Source organism: Pararge aegeria, chromosome Z (genome assembly GCF_905163445.1).
Source record: "Pararge aegeria chromosome Z, ilParAegt1.1, whole genome shotgun sequence".
Classification (NCBI taxonomy): domain Eukaryota; kingdom Metazoa; phylum Arthropoda; class Insecta; order Lepidoptera; family Nymphalidae; genus Pararge; species Pararge aegeria.
In genome coordinates, this window is record NC_053208.1 from 20010630 (window position 1) to 20030166 (window position 19537).

A 19537-nucleotide genomic window follows, 5' to 3' on the forward strand; every position below is an offset into this window, starting at 1 on the left:
TGTGCAATAAATATATCTATTGGACACAGTATTTCTATTTACAATGTAACTAACTTATCTACATCTATAACATTGGATTAACTAAGTGTTAACATATTTTTCAAGTAAATCTTTTTTGACGTACGAACTCAAAACGACAGCGATATGAACGAGAGATGCGGAGAATGTTTTAACGATCCTCATAGATAATTCGAGCGATTTTTTTTAATTCAAATTATACTATACGAGCGGTTAACGGCGACTTCGTCCGTGTTTGTTTTTGTTTTTAAAGCAACAGTTAATTTAAGAGACGTGAAGCATTGAATTTCTAATGATATTTTTAGGTTGTGTATTTGTGTTATAAAATATGAAGCGTGGTTTTTAAAATGAACTTTTCAATTCACCTAGTAAAATAATAAAATATCTAGAAATAACTGTTTTGTTTAGGTTTAGTCTTTCAAGTTCTTAAACTTCTAAATTGAATTTTCGATTGGAATGAATAATATATATATATTAATAATAGTTTTCGCACGCCAAGTCATGAATTTCAAAGGCACAATTTTCATAGGTTGTGTACCTATGAAAACAATAAACCAAACAAATAAAAAAAATCTTTCCTCTTTATAATAATAACAATAGAAGAGGAAAAAAGATTTACCTAAAAATTCTACACGTGATTATAATAACTAAAATTTCAAAAAAAGAAGGAAACATCCTGATTGAAAAATCACAATATTAAGAAAAGTGTTTGTGAGAGGCACAACCTTCGAGTTTTTTTTCGTAAAGTATTTGATACTTATATCAATATAGAATCGAACCCAGGCCCTCGTCAACTTTTTTGGGACATCCCACGTCCAAAAAAGATTTAAAGGTCATCTTTTTGGCTCCCTCTTGTCTTAAACTTTATCGTGACGTAATCATTTTATCATGTGATCTATCAATTATCTGACTGGCCTGTGACGTATTCATCTTCTTTGGAGTAGTGATGACTATGGTGGGTGGATTAGATCTTACGAAGTTTTAGTCCGCTTAGTAATCGTTGGACTATGGCCTTAAGAAAATGAAGATGAGTACCTATTACTATTTGGTATCTTGCTGTGATCTAGTAAAATAAATTACTTATCTTAAACACTTCGTTAGGGTGAAAAAATCTAAGGAACTCCTCGTGCGGAGGGTACGTTAAACTGTCAATTACGGAAATGATCATCAACATTGGTTAATAAAAAATTAACGCTCTAAAACCAGCTATGTAAAAGGAGGAAGGTGCAGCGGGATGGGTATTAGCTATAGAAGTATGTATAGAAGTTACCTTGAAGTCGCTAACCATGAAGCAGGAAGACTTTTTTATGTAATTGAAAATGGACACTTGATTGTTATATTTTCTTACTGGAAAACGTAACAATAACAACAAACGTACCTACAGTAAATGGTACGGTTACGCGTCAGGACGCGTTTATATAGGTTTTATAACTTGCTTCACGTAAAAAGAGCATTGTCGATTAAACTGCCATGCAGCGGGAGTTTTCTACATTGCCATAGGAATTATTCTAGTAAGGTGGACTTCACACGCCTTTGAGAACATTATGGAGGACTCTCAGGGATGCAGGATTCCTTGCGATGTTTTCCTTCACCGGCGATATATTTAAATTACAGAAAAGTTAGGTTAAGTGCATGCCGGCGTTTCATGTTTGCTACGACATCACATTACAAAACTTTGTTTTTTTTTTGCTTTTCTCTCCTATAATATGCTTGAATAATTCTATTTATTGCTAAGAATGACATTTTTTGGTGTAGATTTAAAGATCTGAATGTAGACAGCGTGTGCAAATTTTATTTTATAAGTACAATTTAAAGATTCACTGATTCAAGATCGGTCGGCGTTCTTTTTACTTGACGCGATATTATAGGTCTTATTGAAACCGCGTTAACAATGCATCAAGTGACTTCATACTTAAAGAAACCTTATCTATTTGATACGTACACTTTGAATAATATGTAGCATATATCTAGTAGATATATAAGCATGATATGTAACGTAGGTATGTTCATTTTTAATACAGCTACAAGTTACCCTTTGTTTGCAATTTTAAGCAATGATAAGTTCGTTTTAAAACTTATCTTGTTGTACCTAAATAAGTTGTGTGAAATCAAATCTAACCATTTTTGGTCTGATATCATAGAAATAGAGTGTGAAAATGATAGACATAGTTAACTCGTGGTGTGCATGTTAGCACTACGGGTGACGTAAGAAATCTGGAAGGAGATTCCATACAAAAAGTTTTTCTTCGCAGTGTTTACAAACAAATCGTCATCGCTTGGTTTATCTCGAAGCGTTCACGGTTATGCGTTCCAGGTTTTGACATATATGTATCCACTATTGTCTATTGGCTCGTGTTGAAGATTATCGAAGCGCAGTCAGTCTAGAACGCATTTCTCTGTGATATTGGAGTCTTGTTTGATATGGGCCCGCTTCACAAGCAAAGTCCAACGGTCTTCGTAATTTTTACATCACAGAGTGCACACCATATGTCTACGACTCCGATATCAAGTGAATAAGGACATAGGTTAGTTTTTTTTGTTTATGTATTTCATCATCATCATATAAACCCATTATCAGCCCACTACACGGCACGGGTCTCCTCCAGCAATGAGAAGGGCTGAAGGCCGTAGTCAACCACGCTGGCCCAGTGCGGATTGGTGGAACCCACACACCTTTGAAAACAGAAACAGAACATGTAGCACTCTCAGGCATGCAGGTTTCCTCACGTTGTTTTGCTTCACCGTTGAAGCAAGTGATATGTTAATTACGTAAATCGCAAACAACTTAGAAAAGTTAGAGGTGCGAGTTGGGATCCAAACTCTGCCCCCCCGAACGTGAAGTCAAGTTTTACACAATGCGCTAACCAAAATATAACTAACTACTAACACGACGTAAAAATCACGATGCGATGCGATGCGAAGCGATGATATATATATAAAAATTTGTATTGTTAGCATTTATCAGAATAAATATATAACATAATTATAACTTTATTTCATTCAGTTGTACGGTAGTGAATCTAGAAAAATATTTTCTGACAGAAACTTTACTTAAACTTAGGGTAAGAAACATTACGACTTCATTATACTGACGCCATTGAAAAACTGCGCCCGCAAACCATGCTGCTTGAACCTTTATGATTGGTTTTAAAAATAAAGTCAATGGCTTTTTTGCAACGTCGCTATGTGGATACCGTTCTAAAATATGCATCAACTTTTAGTGGGTAAGTACCTACTTGAATCCAATTTGTTTTTTTCCGGATGGAAAATATAGGACATAAAGCTTAGTTTAATATGAAGAGTCGGTTTTTTATTTATTAGTTATAGGTTTTCACATTAGTAATTTTCTTGAATTTATCTAAAACCTGTACAATGCGAATTAAACCGACAGGATCGATTTTTGTCCAGTGAGAGGCTTCGGTCGTTACCACCCTACTGGCATAGACATGCCGCCAAGAGACTTAGCATTCCGGAACGATGTCGTGTAGAAAACGGTAGGAATAAGGCTTATAAGTACGAGTACCATACCTCTAGCAGGTTAGCTCGCTACCATCGTAGATGGCATAATAACTTACCATGTGGTGAAATTGCTGTCAAGGGCTAACCTGTAATGAAATAAAAAGAGAAAAAACACCTCCGGTGACGGGAGCTGCGCGGCTTAAACCTATTTGGCTTTAAAATTAAAGTCAGCTGCTTTTTTGGCAACCTCTTAAAGTTTTATTATGTGTAGTTTCATATAATGAGTACTAACTTAAGAAACGCTTTGGTTCGTGTTACGTAAGACTCAATCCATTACAATGAAGTTGCGTTATTTAATTATATAAACAACTAAATAGCTTTAGCGGGCGACTTTTATAGAATTGATTTTTGCCACAAAGTTTCTCAAAAGGTTCTCTAAATAGGTACTTAATTATCGGTAATATACCCACGACTGCAGCGTCAAGCTTGTTTACGAACCTGATCTGAGGTAATCCGAAATATCGCAACCAAAGCTTCATGCGTTGAAATCATTGTTTCATTGTCAAGTGCGGCAACAGCGACTCGTAAAGTCAAGTTGTCTATTGCGTAGAAAGTAGACTGCAGTGTTTAAAGATTAAAGATATTAATTGCGACTATTTGGTGTGAAGTCTACATTTGAAGATGGAAGATATTATAAATTGCCTCTCGAAGAGTTCCAAGCCGATGAGAGCATCGTTGATACCTCTAAGGCGTGCAGGTTTCCTCACGATGTTTTTCGTTTAAAGCGCTATTTGATAAACACAGTCAGTGGTGCGTGCCGAAGCCTTATGCTATCACTATTGCTATACTAGGCGGCAACAAAAATACATCATTTGTTAAAATTTGAACTGTCTTACTACTACGGTTCTTGAGATACAGCCTAGTGACAGACGGACAGATAGTCAGACAGACGGACAGGCAGATGGACGTTCTCTTTGAGTACAGAAACCTAAAAACAATCTCACACCCTCATATACCCTTCGGCCGTGCGTAAAATGTAAAACAAGATTAGCACCTACCTGGAGTTTGTCATGACTGTTATTAGCACTTACAGGCAGCTTATGGTCAAGTCAACGGCATGCGGGTCGAGTGGTGACTAGCGAGCGGTCGAGTGCGCATTCAAGTTTGAAACAGCGCGCGAAGCAGATCGCTTTGCGGTTACGGTCGTGTGCGTGCAGAATCTTAAGACAAGCACTGTTAGTGGAGTTGAGAGTTATGTCAAAGGATGGTTATAGACTCGGCCGGTTGGGGGTGTTGGCGCCGGCTGCTCTCTCCGTCTGCATGGATGCGTCTGTGCTGGCGGTTCCAGCCGCTGGTGCTATCGTCTCCACAGTCCTGAAGGAGCTCAGCAAAGCTTTCATGCTTAAGAAGTGAGTAACACAGTCATCCTATTACAGTACCACTTTATTCTTTTCATCAACCTCATCCCCTGTCATAGAGATATAGAGCTATAACCCACCAAGCTGTTTCAATACCGGTTAGCAGGCTAAAACATCAATTTCTCAAAATCAGTCAGCAGGCAGTCCCGTACGTTATTTTATACATCGTTGTTGTCCCGTTGTTGTTATTTTCTGTGTACTTTATTTAGGCTAATGAGTATTTCTTATACATGTATTTATTAATTTTAGGATTTTTCGTGAACAAAATAGAATACTGAAGTTATTATGGTTCTTATGCATCAAATATTATTACTAACAACATGAAAATGTTTTTGCCGCCTTTAGTACTAGTAAAGTTCGGATGTTTATGTATAACTTATCGGACTGGATTTTTCAAAAACTTGAATCTAGCGATAACCTAGCCAACAAATTGACACATTTATTTTTAATTCAGTACATTCGGTAAAGCTTTAACTTGGCACAGTAAGTAAAATCAAAGCTTTTATTGCACGCTATTGGCGCCCGGTTCCTTGTTTGTAAACAAACTGCGTCAACTATATTAGAATATTTGTTTAAGTAGCTACCTACTTCTATTTACGCAACAAAATTATTTGTTATCAAACACATTGCAATTGCTAACTATTTGAGCGTCTATATCATAATTCTCAACAAGATTTCAAGATTTTTTGAACTATTTGTGACAAGGAGTAAGCTTGAAATCTAAACGGTATGTGTTAATCTATTTTAATTTCAATTTATTCAGAATAATTCATAATGTCACATATTTTATAATACAAGATTTAAAATAAATTTAATTATATAATGTAACGTAAGTACAAAACGTATAATGTAAGTACAAACTGTTTGGGAGCAGCCATTTTAAAATTAAATTATTCCATAAATTTCTAAATCACAAGTAAGTAGGACATTGTATAGTAGCTATACGAATTTTTGGGGATGCTCTAAATAAGGAAAAAAACCCTGTTTAAAAATAGAGGAATAGTTTCAGAGAAATATGTGTACAAAGCAACATATAATCTCAGGATAATTATATTTTGTATATTTATTATATAGACCCCATGCTTATTTTGCATTTCCAATAATATTACATAAATTAATTATTTAATTATATTTCGAAAGGTAACTTATGTAGAGTACGTAGGTACGTACCTAGTTACGAATATACTTAATTTATTTAATTGTTTAAAAGTGGACTAAATAATTTAATTAAATATGATATATATATATATATATGTATATATTGATTTAATTCACATGGAAACTTTTCTATATCTCTAAAAAACAAGAGCATAAAACTTCCATTAGTAAAGTTTTAATGAAAATGATTCATATGCTTACTATAGAATTCAGTTGATTAGTTACCCACATATTATGTTAATTGCTATTTTATTAATCAGAGTCTTTCTGTAGTAGATACTTCGGTGTGATATTGCGATGTTGCGATGTTTTCAAAGGCTTTGCATTATTTGATTAATAGAACGAGCTACTCATTTTGTTCGGACTTAATTAATAAGTACGTTTGATAATTTTATCTGACAACAGAAGGTATAGTCCGCTTTATAATTTAAATTAAAAATAATAAAACAGTTTCAATTCAATTGTTCTTACTCTAAAATTTGATATAAAAGAAGAAATAAAAAATTATAAATAACAAGCATTTTTTTTATTAAATTAGTTTCAAATATAAAATTAATATTATATTTTAAAGTATGTATATAATCGACATTTTCTGTATTGTAAATTGTAGCTGTAAGTTTTCCTGCGCAATAAAATAAATAAAATAAAATAAATAATAAACAACAAAATAAATAATATTGTTTGCACTCTAGCTCTAAGATATTTTATATTATAATAACGCTATGAAAAAATTGCCAAGCCAAAATAGCAAGAGTCAAAATATCGAAAGGTTTTGAACAGGAAAAGGATTTTGTATAATTTCCATTTAAAGTAGCACATAGAGTTTTTGGTAAATAATAAAGAACTGCAACACATCTATGATGTCTATAGTATCTCTACACAGGTATTATCTACTGCAATTAAACAGCTCTTATTGGTTTCTAGTTGTTTTAGTGGCTAGCGGTGTTCCTGGCAATCTACCCTACTAGAGTATTTACTCTTATTGGTTTCTAGTCGTTTTAGTGGTTTTGTACCTACCCATCTGCCAAAAAAGTGTGTAGGTAATGGGTTTTAGACAGTGACCTCTATAGTATAATAGAGGTCAGTGGTTTTTGAACCATTTCCGAAATTGGCGTTGTCAAACTGCCGTCAAACCTGTTTATATTCACTAACATGACATAAATGATGATCGTTAGAGTTGTCCAATCCACTTGCACCGGAACAGCGTGGTGGGTATAAGTTTCGGAGGCTAGTGGTACATTCTGTGGGTGTAAATCCTACAAGAACTAGATTTGCTTTAACGTATGTTAGTCACGCGTTATACCTAATTATGTTAATTTAAATACCGTTTAAATCTGCGCATTATTAGATACAATATATTAACTCCGTAGTTCCAGTAAATTCTGTTATCATGAAAATTCATAAGGAGATGTCTACGTGATTGCTTTGTGCAATTTACTAAACAAGCCATATTAGAAGCATGATCGTAGTACCTCTTATTTATATTGGCTCAAGATTATCATACACATGGCATACTTTACATTAATTATCTATAGGGTAGGTAATCTATAAATTGTCCGCTGCTCGCGACTTCGCCCGCGTTCTTTTAGAATCCCGCTGGAACCGTTAACTACACCTACCCAATATCTCGTCTAAAAAATTACTAGTAACAATTAATATTAGAAGAAAAAAATTACTATTTGTGCAGTTTACTAGGCTACACAAAATTGCAAATTCATTCAAGGGCAATTGTATATTATTTTATAACAAATAACCAAATGAAATCTTTGAGATGTCTCGCAATAAGTTCAAAGTTTATATAAAACGTAAGCTTACAGAAAAATCCTATTATATTATTAAGGATGACTTAAACGATAAAAAAGCTATGGGTGTGAACAGCTCTAGCTTCATAGCTTAATATAGATAAACTGTGAGATGGTGATAACAAAAAAAAAATTACCCGGTTTAGTTTGTTGTGGGCTCTTCTTAGACCAGGGCGCGTTTGGAACCCTCCTAGCTTTAGGTTTAAGTTGGCGAACGAAGTTATCACCATCCCCTTACAATTATGAAAACATATATGTATGAACGCTTCATAAGTGCCTGTGATAGGCCTACATGAATAAAGAAATTTTGATATAATTATCCTATCTCTATTTAAAAGTTTGCAAGATGGTATACAGCTTTACCGATCTTTAAGAACTTAGCAGTGCATACTGCATAGTTAGGTAACAAAGCTTAGGTTTTTTAATGACGTGGAAAAGTCCGATGTGATTTTCGGGGATAAAGACTTGGATAGGATAACTGATAAACTAAACGGGTACCTTTACATCATGCATCTTAAATGCTGGAGGGTGACCCATGCAAAGGTTTTTCCTAGGATCGGAAAAGTTACCGAGATCTAGTTATACCTATAAGAAAAACATGAATTTTGTAATAATTAATCACCTTGTTTAATTGCGTTTGATGCTTTTATACCATTAGTTTTTTATACCATTTAAGTTAGCGAGTTTAACCGAATGTGACGAAACGGTGTGACAAAATAAATAGCGAGCGACGTCTACTTCCTAATGCGGAATCAGTGGGCAAAATGTACCTCGTGACGAAACGCCGCAGCTTGAATGCGGAGGCGGTGCGAAGGCCACTCGCCTTCTTGCATCAATTCATCACTGCCACTTGGCTCGTGGTACCACTGAGTGATCTGCTTCCTACCACCAGTTAACCACTTCCTATTCAAGCCACTCGCGAAATCTATGTTTCATTCAGTGCACGTTTGATCATCGTAATTCTCAGATAGGAAAATCAAGCACACATTAAAAAAAAAAGTTGGAGCTACAACGCAGTTCGGAGACCTTCCGTAGTCGTTATATGTTGTTTTTAAAGTATCACCTAATTATTAGATACCCTGTTGCTCCAGATTTATTCTGCATTAGTTTGGTATTTTTAATACCGCGGGACAGTAGCGTAGGTACAGTTTACGACCAGGGTAGGCACAAAAGGTGGCATAACATTGAAGAATCCTCCTTCTATACAAGTTTTAAAATAAAGAACGGCATGCAGTGCTTTTACGCATGAATGTAATGCACAAAATGTATGTTAGGACACCGATTCACTGGATCGTATAGTTTGGGGACTCGTAAACTGACACTTTACAGATGAAAAATTATAAATAAAAAAAAAATCAAAATGAAAAATATGATAATACAAACAGAAAAATCCATACCTTGTGGCAAGAACTTACTAATGCATTGCCTTGTAAGTCATTAGTGAAAACAATTAGTTTGCTTTCTTAATCCTCTCTTTTTAGTAGTTTTACTTAAAAAAAACTCTACGATTAAAAATTCTCTCACAAAAATGAGCATACAGAGAAACATTAAATGCCATTATTATCTTATAAATTGTTTATAGAGTATCTTTCAAAAGGTAAGTTATGTAGAGTACGTACCTAGTTCAGAGTATACTTACTCACAACAAAATAATGAACTTGACACATTTTAGTTACGTAGCTTGAATTAACTTTAATTAGCCTCACAAGGTTTTAAAATAATTAACATTTGAATTTATTAATAGACAATTATAGATGTGATAAGAGATGTGATAACCTACACTAGAAAGACAAAATATATACGAAATTATACCGAACACAAAAAAGCCGTGATTTCGATCTGATCACTTTTCTGCCCTTGTGTCTAGTGGTTAGGATGCTTAACTACGGATGACGTTACCTGGGTTCGAATTCCGGGTAGGACCAAAAATTGTTAGGTTAGGTTAGTACCAACGCGAAGTTATAAGTCAACTACCGTGATTCGGAAAGCACGTTAAGCCGGAACCGGTTATTTTCACTAATGTATGACAATGTTCGTTAAAGCGCATGAATCCGCATTGGAGCAGAGGGGTGGCCCTATGATCTTAAACCGTCTCTCCTATGAGAGAAGGCTTGTACCCAGCTGTGGGGCCTTTGTAGGTTACGGATGATAATTCTTTCTGCTATATTTTGTAACGAAAATGTAGCTGTATTTTTTTAAATTTTTTACTGATGGTCTAATATTTACCTAATATCTCGGATAATACGGACAAACACTAGCAAAAAATTTAAAAAAGACTGTCAATTAGTAAGTGATTTCTTAATTTTGGAATAAAAAAAACTACGTTTAAATATTGGATAGAAGCAGGCGTTACTGTGAGGAATTCCATGATATATTATGAAAATTAAACTTAATTTGCTATACTCCGTAAAAAGCAGATGTTGTCTTTACAACCTTAACAATTATTTATTGTAAAGTCAACATCTCTCGAGAATGCTCCGGTTTCGGAGCGAAAAGGGTACATTGCCCAAGATCTGTTTGGTGTGGAGTATAAGGATTGAATAAATTATAAATTATATCATACAGATTCTGCTGCTTTTCGAGGAGTATAGCAAATTAAGCCGAATTTTCATAATTAAACGTTTAGTTGCACCTATCAAAATATTAAATCAATGAACGTCCACTACTGGACATAGGTACTTTAATACGAGTTTCATATAGTGCGGTCTTTTGCCGCTTGTGTTCAGTGGCACCCTGTGACTCGTTCTATGTCATTTGTCCACCTAGTCAGGGTCTACCAACGCTTCGCGTACTGCGGTGTGAGGTCGCCATCCCAGCACTTTCGGGCTCCAAAGTCCATCGGGTTCTCGTCCGTGGCCACATCAGCTTCGCGATTCGTTGATCTATGTCAGTTACTCTGCTATACGTCGGCGCTGTCATAATCTAGTGTTGTTAAAAGAAATATCATTGGCTCGCAGTAATTTCACTCCTGGCGAAAGAAAACGTGCATTTACCTTATGCAAAAAAGCAGCTATCGTATGATGTTTGAAATTCAATTTTACGTTGAACGCTTTGTTTGCTCACGAGTCAATTATGGTTAGGGTAGCATCTTCGAGGATACGATCGAGGACACTGTTTTTTTAATTACATGATAAACTTCGGTAGCACTAGTACTAACTAATAATAACCTGTTAAGTGTGAGTCGAAATAGTGTGGTTAGAGCTTCGTCCCTTTTTCTACGAAGAGTTAAATGTTTTAAATCTACCATCAAAAACCTACAAAATCGACATTGGTACACCGTGTTAAAGTTGATGAGGTACGAATGTCTGAACTTTATTATATTTATAGCTGTTTTTTTTCCAAATAAGGAAAAAATAAAATAACAAGTATAAAGAAAAATAAACATAATCTGAAACAAGGATTAGAAGTTAAATCTCAATTACGAGAGCGACTTAGTAAAGCAACAACGATAAAGAAACACGAGAGACAGTCTTTGGCAACTGCCTATAGAAGTGATTACTACTTCTGCGATCTATGTTCATAATATATATACAGTATAATTTAGCTGAAGCGTAAAATAAAAGCGGGAAGCGTGCGGTGAAGTCTATTTGTTCACACGTACCTAAAAAGTACACGTATATACTTACTCAAAGCTAATGAAAAAATGATTGCCCAAAAAATGCTCGCACCTAAAGAAGTTTCACTTCAAAATAGAAGTGTAGACACCCTATACTCGTATCTTCTTTGCATTAGTCGCTCATTAACTTTCAACACGTAGACATGCGACGGCGCATGGCTCATATTGATGCTAGTTGTTGACCCTGAAGTCGCTTCTGTTTTGTCAATATTGAACAACCTCCAAAAATGCGTAAAATGACTCGGTAATTTCCGTATAGGTATTACCGAGTTTGAATACTTCATCGAACAGTAATAGAGGGAAATTTAAGCATAAAAATGTTTTATACTTCACCTGTACGGAAAGTACATTTATAGTTAATTAAAAACTGGGCGGAAAGAACGTAATTACTGTCACACAAGTCAGCCTGTGGAGAACACTTATGAAAATCCAATGTGGTTGAAATGTTGTTTTTTTATTTATAATAAAATTTAAATACGTATATCGATTAGTAAGCCTCTTAATTAAATATACAAATTGATGATAAATAAATGTCAAATAGTTATATATATTTATAATAAAGCTGTCAATGGCCGAACTCTGAACATTGAAGATATTTTGAACATTTTTTTTGAGTGCACTCTGTAACCGATACTGAACCCAAAACTGTATTTTTTTTCATTCGTGTCGACGTGACTGTCTGTATTTGGGCGACGCATCACGCTTAAACTTAATCAATTCAAATGACACTTTGCACGATTTGAGTTCATACCATGGGGTAGGACATAGGATACTTTGAACCCCGAAATTCAGCATAGTTCCCTTGGGAGATAGGATGAAAGAGTTTGACAATTTTACACCATAACTTCGTCAAATGTTAACTGATTGAAATAATTGTTCTTCTTCTGGATAGGTATACTATCAGTTTAGTTTTGCTTAAATTTCGTGTAGATCTGATGAATAGGATTGGAGATAGAGGACAGAACTCCTCAGCGGACAGCAGCAAACTTCTAAGTTAAGGCTTAACAGTTAATACTCTCAGTTAATCTTAATACATCAAGTTTTGCCACATTTACGAAAACTTCAGTTCTGGGTGCTAAATAAAAATGTTAGAAATTTTCTATGTTAACCTTTAGCATACGAATAAACTAACAATGCAATTTCGATTATATCTTTAACGATTACTATTCTTTGTTATTATGATTAGACTCATGGTCATCAAATTATCTTTTAAACTTTCAAGGACCCATCCATTTACTGAATTGGGTCAACGTTGTTTTTCCAGCGCTATCGACTAATATGTACTGTTGCTGTTGAGCCACCCATTATAATTTTAAATAAGGCAAAACGGGAGAAGTGCCTCGGGACATGCATTTGCGATTGGCAAGCTTACGTGATTGTAGGTTTCAAATAGTGGGTGACTACAGCTTCAAGAGCAAGAACAGATATATTATTCGCCTCCCTCAACTCTTTCGTTTAAACCACATGTTAAATATGTTGAAATACTATCTGTACTTAATATCATAGGTTTGTATGATTGAAAAAACTTTTTACTATTTGAACTAAGTATACACTTAGAGACGTACAAAATAAAAAGTAATTTTTATATCTCTTTCGTATCTATGATATAACTTCGACATAGATAGATAACGTTCTACAAGTGACAAACGTCTTTCACAATCAGTCATTATTACACAGGCACCTATCGATAGCATACAAGGTTTATTGCTCTTTGTGTCGGTGACGCGGCGCCTTAAATTCATTAGCTATACAATTTCCGGCATAGATAGTATTTGACATACTATATTAGGTTGGGTTAGGTTAGGTTAGCAATGGGTTGCGGCTGTGTGCGAAGGCGTTTTCATGACCCAGTCACCAGGCGATGAGTTTGAACACCGTGGGGTTTTAGTCGGTAAGAGTCCGGCATAACCACTGCACCTCCCCGTGGTGTAGTGGTATCCATGAAGATTTCCCGACGCGAAAAAAAAATTAGGTTAGCAATGGGTTGCGGTTGTGTGCGAAAGCATTTTCATGACCCAGTCACCAAGCAATGAAATGGAACACCGTGGGGTTTTAGTCGGTAAGAGTCCGGCATAACCACTCCACCTCCTCGTGGCGTAGTTATAAAAAAAAAGTTAAGTTAACAATGCTCAAGAACTAACAACAAGAATAGCTTCACACGACTCCACCCTCCGCATTTTAATACGGTAAATGACACAGACATATTTCCATAGGATATTTGCAAGGATATGTCTCGTTGCACTCTTGCCATGGGCTTCGATAGTAGAATGATAGAAAATAAGTGAGCAGAAAGTTCCTGAGTACAGCGAAATATATCTAATAGAATACTGATTCACAGGCAGCTTTGCAATGCTAAAATATATGAATACGATATGAACGCAGCTCTTGAAGGGACATGTAGATTATTAAAAAAAAATCTAACTTCCATCCTAAGCCATAATCTGTAGTCATATATCTTAATATTTGTACTAACTCCGATTTTAATTTAAATTCAGTTTTTAACGGGGTATTGTCCATAATCTGTGGTCATATACTAACTCCGCTTTTAATTTAAATTCAGTTTTTAACGGGGTATTGTCTCAAGTCGGTTGGTGGTACTTGGTAAACAGGCTATAAATTAACGATAGCTATTATTAAGGTGTTAAGGCATGTAAGGTTTATAGCTTTGTTTTCATAGTTTCATCTGTCAGCTACTGTCAGGCCGTTTAGTTAAGTACCTACCATAAAATAAGTGCTAACTCTATAATCAGTAAATAGATATTAATTGATAAAGATAATAAGATGTTGGGTGATACCCGACTCGGGATTTTGCCCAGGACCTTGTTATCCTTACCAGCTTGTTTCCTTACTTAAACATGGCAAAAAACTCTATCCTTGAGCGTTGAAACCCTAGGGTTGAAAGGGCCATGGTCCGTGCGGCAGGCTGTAAAGGATGGCTCAAGCAGTGAGTGCACTCTTTATCCTCGAAAAATGCATAGTTCCAATGGGGTATGCTTAGTCATGATCAGTGGCGTGCATAGAGGGTATACATAGGGTATGCAGGTCATATAAAATAAAGAAAATCCCCAGTACGAGATCCAAAAAACTTAAGGATAGACATTGTAAGAGTTATAAAAAGCCTACCCTTAAGTATTTATACCTCTTACTGGATATTTTCTTCATTTGATATCATCTGCATACCCTGTGCATACTATCTATGCACGCCACTGGTCATGATTCTCCTATAACCTCTCAGCATAAATGGTGTTTCAGTTTCTTCCTTTTTATGCCTTTTTAGTTTCTTCGTTTATATTTTTGTCCATAAACTTACGGGGCGGCCAAAATTACCCACCCAAACCGCTGAATCTTAAAATACGCCACTGACTCTAGCATAAAACAATGGAAAAATCAATAGGACCCTGTAAAATCATGTCGACGAGCGCAATGCGTGATGGTAAATTAACCACGTGCTTGATGCAATACACACCGCAATTAATTGTAATTTATGTATTGTGAGACATTTATCTTATTTATCCCAGCCCGTATGTGCATACAATACATATTTGAATCACATTAACGCCAATTATCATGTTGTTATGAGCGAACGAAAACGTGAGCGATTCAATATTCTCACGATTGATTCCCTTAGTTTATAAAATAGCAAACTTACAGGCTGATAATAGCAAACTTACAGGCTGTTAATTACAAGAAATATTATTTAAAAAACTATAGGTATACCTCATAATTTTACAACTGTCCATTGTAAAGATTACAACGTGTATAGAACATATTTACATAAAATATATTTAACATGGTTATCGCGGAATGCAATAAGTAAGTTGTAATTTTTATTGTTAATTAGCTTCTGTCCGCGACTTCGTCTGCGTGGACTTCAGAATTGGGTCTAAAGCCTCGCTCGTTAACAATTTTTAATCCTACTACGGGAAATATTTTAGAGTCGGTATAGAAAGTACCTACATGTCCTCTTCCTTAGCATGCATACCAAATTTCAAAGCTGTCTGCCCGCGGCTTAGCTCGTAATACATTTTCAACTTTCCCTCAGGAAATAATAAAGGAATCGTGGTAAAAGGTATTATTTTCCATGTCAAACGCTACATGCATGCCAAATTTTCGTCTCAATCCGTTCAGCCGTTTTTGCTTGATTGAGTAACGAACATCCACACTTTCACGTTTATAATATTAGTAGGATTGTAGAATTACTCTTGAGTTGAGATCTAATCACCAATCACATAACCTAACGTTAGAACGAAACCTACACTACTTAACTTTTTAATTTGGATAACAATTGTTTAAGGTCAGCCCATAAATATTTTCTAATATTGAAGTCCGAAATCCTTAACAAACGGACAACTTAAAATTAAGTGTTCGTTAGCCACTATTATAGTGTAATAATAGTCTACTCTAGCAAATAGTATATATTAATATTATTGTTAATTTATTTAAACCCCTTTTATATATCCGAGAAGTTTAAGCTATATACCCAGTAAGGACGCACACTGTTCTGCAAATCTATATTGACGTATTAAAAAATTACACAGGAAATAGGTATCCCTGCTTACTAGCACAAGTGTGAAATTTTGTTTCCTACTGGAAAAAGCCTTTTTTTAATATGGAAAGGATTTCTGAGACATTGTGAGACAAAAAAAAATTGCAAGTTGGAATTAAAGTTCTGGAGGAAAATTCCATATAATCGTCCATTCGTCTAATTATTAGAATTTCGGATTGCGCACGGACATCTTCCGTTTTAAAGAACAGTCATCCATTATAATTTCTTCAAATTATAACTTTGATTTAATATTATGGTCTCAGCCATCATTTTGAGGAAAACCACGGACAAATTATTACTCATGCTATTGATTACGTTTAACAATCTTTTGGACCGTTATAAACCTCGGGAAACCACAAGTCAGGACTATTCAATTTTTTGGTTGTTTCGTAATATTTTGAGCAATTTTGTTATAATAGGAATCCCTATCCCTATCCCTACTTCCCTACTAATATTATAAATGTGAATGTAAGTTTGTTTGTTACGCTTTCACGCAAAAACTTCTTAACCGATCCTCATGAAACTTTGTACACATATTCTTGGAAGTGTTAGAAGTAATATAGGATACTTTTTATCCCGACATAAGCTCGGTTCCTTTGGGAGAGGGAATGAAAGTTTTTGACGATTTATACCATAACTCCGACAGATTATAACCGATTTAAATAATTATTTTTGTACTATAGAGGTTTTAATATGTGTTTAATTTTGTCCAAACTGTGGTTGGAGATAGAAGAAATAACTCCTCAGCGGACAGCAGCAAACCCCTCATTCAAGGCTTAGCGATACTGAGTGCTTTAATTTTTTTTAGAACTACAACTAAATTTAATGCCACATCAAAAAACCAAATCAAACGCAGACGAAGTCTCGGGTAACAGCTAGTATATGATAAACGATAAAATGAAATTGTATATGAAATTGATCTAATTAGGTCGCTATTAAATGTGTGACATGATTAAAAATAATACCCGGATAAGGTTTCTGATACATTATTTATAGAAGAAAAGGTTTTCGTTACCTGGTTCTTCCGGGGAATTACAACCGCTATGTTTATGTCTGCCGCCAAGTAGCACTCCTGTGTTCCGGTCTGAAGGTTGGGGTTGCCGGTGTAGTTAAAGGAAAGTGAGGCTTAATACCTACGTCTCAGGTTGATCGTTGATGGACACAGGGCGGCGCCTTAGGACGTGCTCCTTTCATGCACTGCGAACTGTTGCTATGTTTTGAGCGATGGTTTTACACTTATCATAGCCTAGAGAATCTGCTTTGTTGTATTACTATAGTAAGGCGCGCGTTTGGAACCTTAGAGGCTTTAGTTTTCAACTACCTAACGTAGTCCTAATCCCATCATCTACCACTTGATTCCTTAATGCATCTACTTTCTAAATTATCTACGGTTCTTTACATAAATGTATCTGTGATAAAACTACTCGTATTTGAAAAATGATATTTTTTGATTCATAAGATAATAGTAAAAATAAAAATAGTTGGAAAATCCAAAATTGCACGTAATCTCATTCATTACAATAAAATTGAGATTATTTGTAAATAATAATTAACATGTTAAATGTATGAACGCTTCATAAGTGCCTGTGATAAGGTCTAGGTCTACATGAATAAAAAATTTTTGAATTTGAATTTGAATTCGAAATTTTCCGCAGATGGTTCCACGGAAGCATGTCAGCGAAGGAAGCGGAACACCTGATGATGGAAAAAGGAAGGAATGGCTCTTTCCTGGTGCGCGAATCTCTGACGCATCCCGGAGAATACGTGCTTTCAGTGCGGGTACGAGGACGAGTCAGCCACGTAATGATAAGAAAACAGGTTGGTAACATATAAATCAGTTTTATTAAAAGGAAAAATAGTTTTGGATTCTTAATGCACTACGAAATCACGCATTAAAATATGGTGATTGTTAAAAATACGCTTTCAATCGAAACGTTGCGTCGGTAAAAGAAAATTGTAAAGGTTAAAAATAAATCCCAAAATATTTTTTTATAAAACCAGATTAGAACCTAGCAGACAATTCCTTTTTTTAGTATTTTGTGTATTTGTATTTTCCGTTTGGGCTTGAGCGGAAATATCCTCATGGTGTGATGACGTAATCAGGTACTTCAAGAGACACTTGGAGCTATTCGTAAGTGCGGCACAGAAAACCAATATATTAATGTTGTTAAATGTTTTAGCTAAAGGAAATACTGTCAACGTTTTAAAAATATATATAGAATTTTATTTGTTTTTAATAAATTTGCTTAAATTTCTATTTAAATTAAAAATGCAAAAGTTTATAAAAATATTGTTCACTTTATAAGTGAGAAAAATAGAGAATACTCATTCCACTATTCATATTAATATTATGAAATTATATCCTCTAATATCACGGGAATCTATAATATATTTCACAGACTTTATCAATCAAAACAAATATTAACAAACGAAAAAACTACTATAAAATTAATGTGAGTATGTTTTAATGTTAAACGTTACGATCGATTGAATGGTTGGAACGTTTAATTGAATACAGAATGTATCCTCTTAAGATACACCTCGCTATCTACGTACATATTACAAAAAGGTGGGAAAGAACCTCAAGTCCTTGCAGTGAAATGAAACAGTTACACAATAGCCAGCTGTAAACGTGCTTAAGACAATGTGATATTTTCTCGTCGACACTTAATGAATAAACCAGTTAATGGTTCCGTCATGAACGACAATAACATTTCGTTATTGATGTCAATGTTTCGTTGATGAATGAATAAGGTCATCGCAGACTGCAGCAAGACCCGCGAGAGGTGCTGTAAGTGCCGCATTTACCCCAAGAATAGCTAGTAGTGATGCAGTAAACACCTATAACACCTATCGAGTCCTATTGTACTTTATGTGCTAAAGAATTATTTGCATTTTGGGTAAATTTTTCGACCTATGCAGCACAAATTAAAACCTCTAGCGGCACATCGGCTGCACTTGGATTTCACAGCTCATGCACATTTACTCAGAACTCATGTAATAATAATATAATAATAATAAAGTTTTTTATTAGAGGCATATAAACCCATATACAAACATATACAGCTTTTATATACAAATACCTATGCTCTTGCATGCGGCCTTGCGTTTCTTGCGTGCTTAGACCAACGGCATGGTTTAGACTGTGTGCGATGAACTTTAATATGAAACTATTCACTAGATGCTTTTATGGAAATGCTAATAATTACCTTCAGTCTTTGTTAAGACATCATTTGTTATGAATTGACTATGGTGTCGTAATGGATGTGAGGATTCGTCCGTAGCTAGTTACCAACCAATCGACAAAGACGTGCAGCTAAGCGATTTACCATTCCGGTACGATGTCGTGTAGAAAACAATAAGGGTTATAGGTTCAATATAACTGCCATAACTAAATGTTATTTTTTTATTCCACTACAACTTAGTGATGATGCAGTCTGTGTTGGCAGCGCGCTAACTTGTTAGGGAGTAAGGAAAGTACAAACCGATAAGGGGTATGCCCTTATAGGTTCCTACTTGA

General features: G+C 35.1%; 1 protein-coding gene across 2 annotated transcripts in view; it reads left to right on the forward strand.

Annotated features, from left to right (window-relative positions):
* Nucleotides 1–4621: 4621 nt before the first annotated feature.
* The window catches only part of LOC120636306 (tyrosine-protein phosphatase corkscrew-like), a 60797-nt gene continuing 45881 nt past the window's right edge, over nt 4622–19537 (forward strand). The window contains exons 1-3 of one of the 2 annotated variants that reach the window (XM_039907733.1): nt 4661–4684; nt 4752–4886; nt 17673–17835. In XM_039907733.1, coding sequence (XP_039763667.1) covers nt 4798–4886; nt 17673–17835 — 252 coding nt within the window. In that variant the 5' untranslated portion in view covers nt 4661–4684; nt 4752–4797. Of the gene's footprint in view, nt 4887–17672; nt 17836–19537 lie in introns of both variants that reach the window. The other variant, XM_039907732.1, reaches the window with a different exon arrangement.